Source organism: Hippocampus comes, unplaced genomic scaffold, assembly GCF_001891065.2.
Source record: "Hippocampus comes isolate QL1 unplaced genomic scaffold, H_comes_QL1_v1.1 scaffold78, whole genome shotgun sequence".
In the NCBI taxonomy this organism is placed as follows: Eukaryota; Metazoa; Chordata; class Actinopteri; order Syngnathiformes; family Syngnathidae; genus Hippocampus; species Hippocampus comes.
The window spans coordinates 469,951-472,477 of NW_017805798.1; the positions used below are offsets into that span (position 1 = coordinate 469,951).

Genomic DNA, 2,527 nt, shown 5'->3' on the forward strand with positions numbered 1-2,527 from the left:
AAAGTTGGATTTTAGGAAACGAATCTGAAGGTGTTGAAAACACACGTGAAGCCGTTTCCGGTTCCCCTCGTTGACTGTCAACAAATGCAACTCTGGAACCGGCGTCCCGGGTGACGGCGAGCCGTACCTCTGTGGATGAGCAGGTGGACTTGAGTGAGGATGTCTTGCAGCGCCAAACCTTTCAACGTCTTCAGCTCCAGGATCTCTGGCGGACGCGCGAAGATGAACGTGAAAACACAAATGTCAGTCGGCAGGCCTCACTTCTGTTCAATTGTCAGTGAAAACCTGCTAACGGCCATTGCATAATTGTTTGTACCCTCACGATATCTTTGACCAAAATACGCTGTGGTGAATATTTGACGTATTCCACGTGAGGATCGCCCTGTCTTGACTTACGCTTGTAGGCGGTGCTGAAGTCTTTATTGAGCGACCAGTCGAGGATGTTGGCGATGTCCGAGCGCAGCGGCTGTCCCGTGCACGTGTACACCGTATCCTCGCTCACGCGGCCGTACGCCATGCTGGTGCTCTGCGAACACGCACACACACACACACACACACACACACACACACACACACACACACACACACACACGTAGGAGTGGAAGGAGGAAATGTCACACACACACACACACACACACACACACACGTAGGCGTCAGTCAAAACATCCAAATGGCCAACCGGAGGACAAGATGGAGGGCACCTGTAGGATGTTGAGGGATCTTCGCATGTCGCCCGACGACAAGGTGACCAACGCCTTCATTCCATCGGGAGTGACGTCGATGCTGGATATTTTAAAAAAAACAGTCTCGATAAACTCGTACATTCCTAATGACCTTCAAGTATCGCAGTCCTAATATCGGAGCATTTCAATACCGCTATCGGTGCACTCCGTTTCAAAATTCTTCCCACTGTAATGATCGGAATGTGTTTGTGAACAAAATGATTCACTCTTTCCCGAGTTCAGAATCACGACTTCGGGTTTTTCAGGGGAAGTTTTGAGGGAACTATCGAGGTCCACACTACGAAAGCGCATAGGCGGGCGAATGTGTTTGCGAAGGGTGCCACTAACCTCTCCTGCTGGATGACATGCTGCAGCCTGGGTATCATCTGATCGGGCGACAGCGGGCCGAAGCGGAAGCGCGTGCAGCGGGACTGCAGCGCCGGGATGATTTTGGACAGGTAGTTGCAGATCAGGCAGAAGCGAGTGTTCTCCGTGTACTTCTCCATCACTGACGCAACGACAACACGTTACGGACAAAGACCGCGACTCGCCAGAAAGGACGCGCTGCCAGAGGCGCTTCGGCACGAGGGCTCGCCCGGCTCACCTCGCCGCAATGCATTCTGGGCGTCCTGCGTCATGGCGTCGGCTTCGTCCAGTATCACCAACTTGAAGCCTTTCCTAAAGACGCACATTTGACAATTCAAAGAAGCCATTCTAACATTTATGGCACTTTTAAAATAGAACTACGTTTTTGAAATAGTACAAACACATTTTAAACAACAATAGATTGAGAGAGACCAGCGATGGACAACATACACCAATCATCGGGTCCACAGACGGCATTTTCTGTCAGCCAAAAAAGCAGGATTGAAGCAGTAAGTAGGAACTGCGCGTTCTCCGTCTTACTTGAAGATGGTTCTCGTGCTAGCAAAGCTCAGGACGGGCCCTCGCACCACGTCGATGCCTCGGTCGTCCGACGCGTTGAGCTGCAACACCGGCGCCAGTCAGAACACGGCCAAGCGCCAAAGGGGCCGAGAGGACGTACCTCCAGAACCATGGAGTTGAACTCTTTGCCCTTGTACAGCTGCCTGGCGCAGGCTAAAATGGTAGACGTCTTGCCGGTCCCGGGGGGCCCGTAGAATAGCAGATGTGGCAGCCGGTCCTCGCTGATGAACTTCTGGACTGCAAAATAATGTAATTGTGTGTTATTTGACCGCGTGAAGGCGTCGCTTTTCATGTCACCGGCTTTTCAACTTACTGGTAGTCAGGATGTCTTTGTGTGAGATCAGGTCGTCTAGTTTCTGCGGTCGGTATTTTTCCACCCTAGAAATACACGGACCACAAGCAGTCCAGTTTGAAATGGGATCGCTTCAACAAACTACGGATGTCTGGTACTGCTCCGCTGTCAAGCATGTCAAGTGGAGTCTCCTTTGTCTCCTCGTTTTAAATGTTACTATTTTGATGTTTAGCGCACGGCGGGATACCTGCTTCAGGAAAGATCTCAGTTCATTCTTTTTTTCTTAAAAACTGATCACAGGCTATTGCATTGTTTAGAATTAGCACGAGGACATTTTATCCCGTTTTTTTGAAGCCTTTAAAATGTCACAACGTCTTAATTTTGAACGTGTTGACACGTTTTTAACACTGCTTTAACCTTGTTGTTATTCCAACTCTTTCCGATAACATTGATATTACAAGGAAAAAAAGGAATGTACCTGGATGACGGGTCAAACGGCCGTATTGTAGCGCCAACTACCGGCAAGGAAGATTTAAGCATCATCCGATTTTTAAAATTAATTATAATA

General features: G+C 49.3%; 1 protein-coding gene across 1 annotated transcript in view; it reads right to left on the reverse strand.

Moving 5' to 3' along the window:
- Positions 1–2,527, reverse strand: part of rfc5 (replication factor C (activator 1) 5) — a 5,539-nt gene that overhangs the window by 1,232 nt on the left and 1,780 nt on the right. Inside the window, exons 3-9 of the mRNA XM_019885738.1 lie at positions 1,768–1,904; positions 1,629–1,708; positions 1,327–1,400; positions 1,071–1,230; positions 702–783; positions 397–526; positions 128–205 (exon numbers count right to left, since the gene is read on the reverse strand). Of these exons, the coding sequence (XP_019741297.1) occupies positions 128–205; positions 397–526; positions 702–783; positions 1,071–1,230; positions 1,327–1,400; positions 1,629–1,708; positions 1,768–1,904 (741 nt within the window). The remainder of the gene's footprint in view (positions 1–127; positions 206–396; positions 527–701; positions 784–1,070; positions 1,231–1,326; positions 1,401–1,628; positions 1,709–1,767; positions 1,905–2,527) is intronic.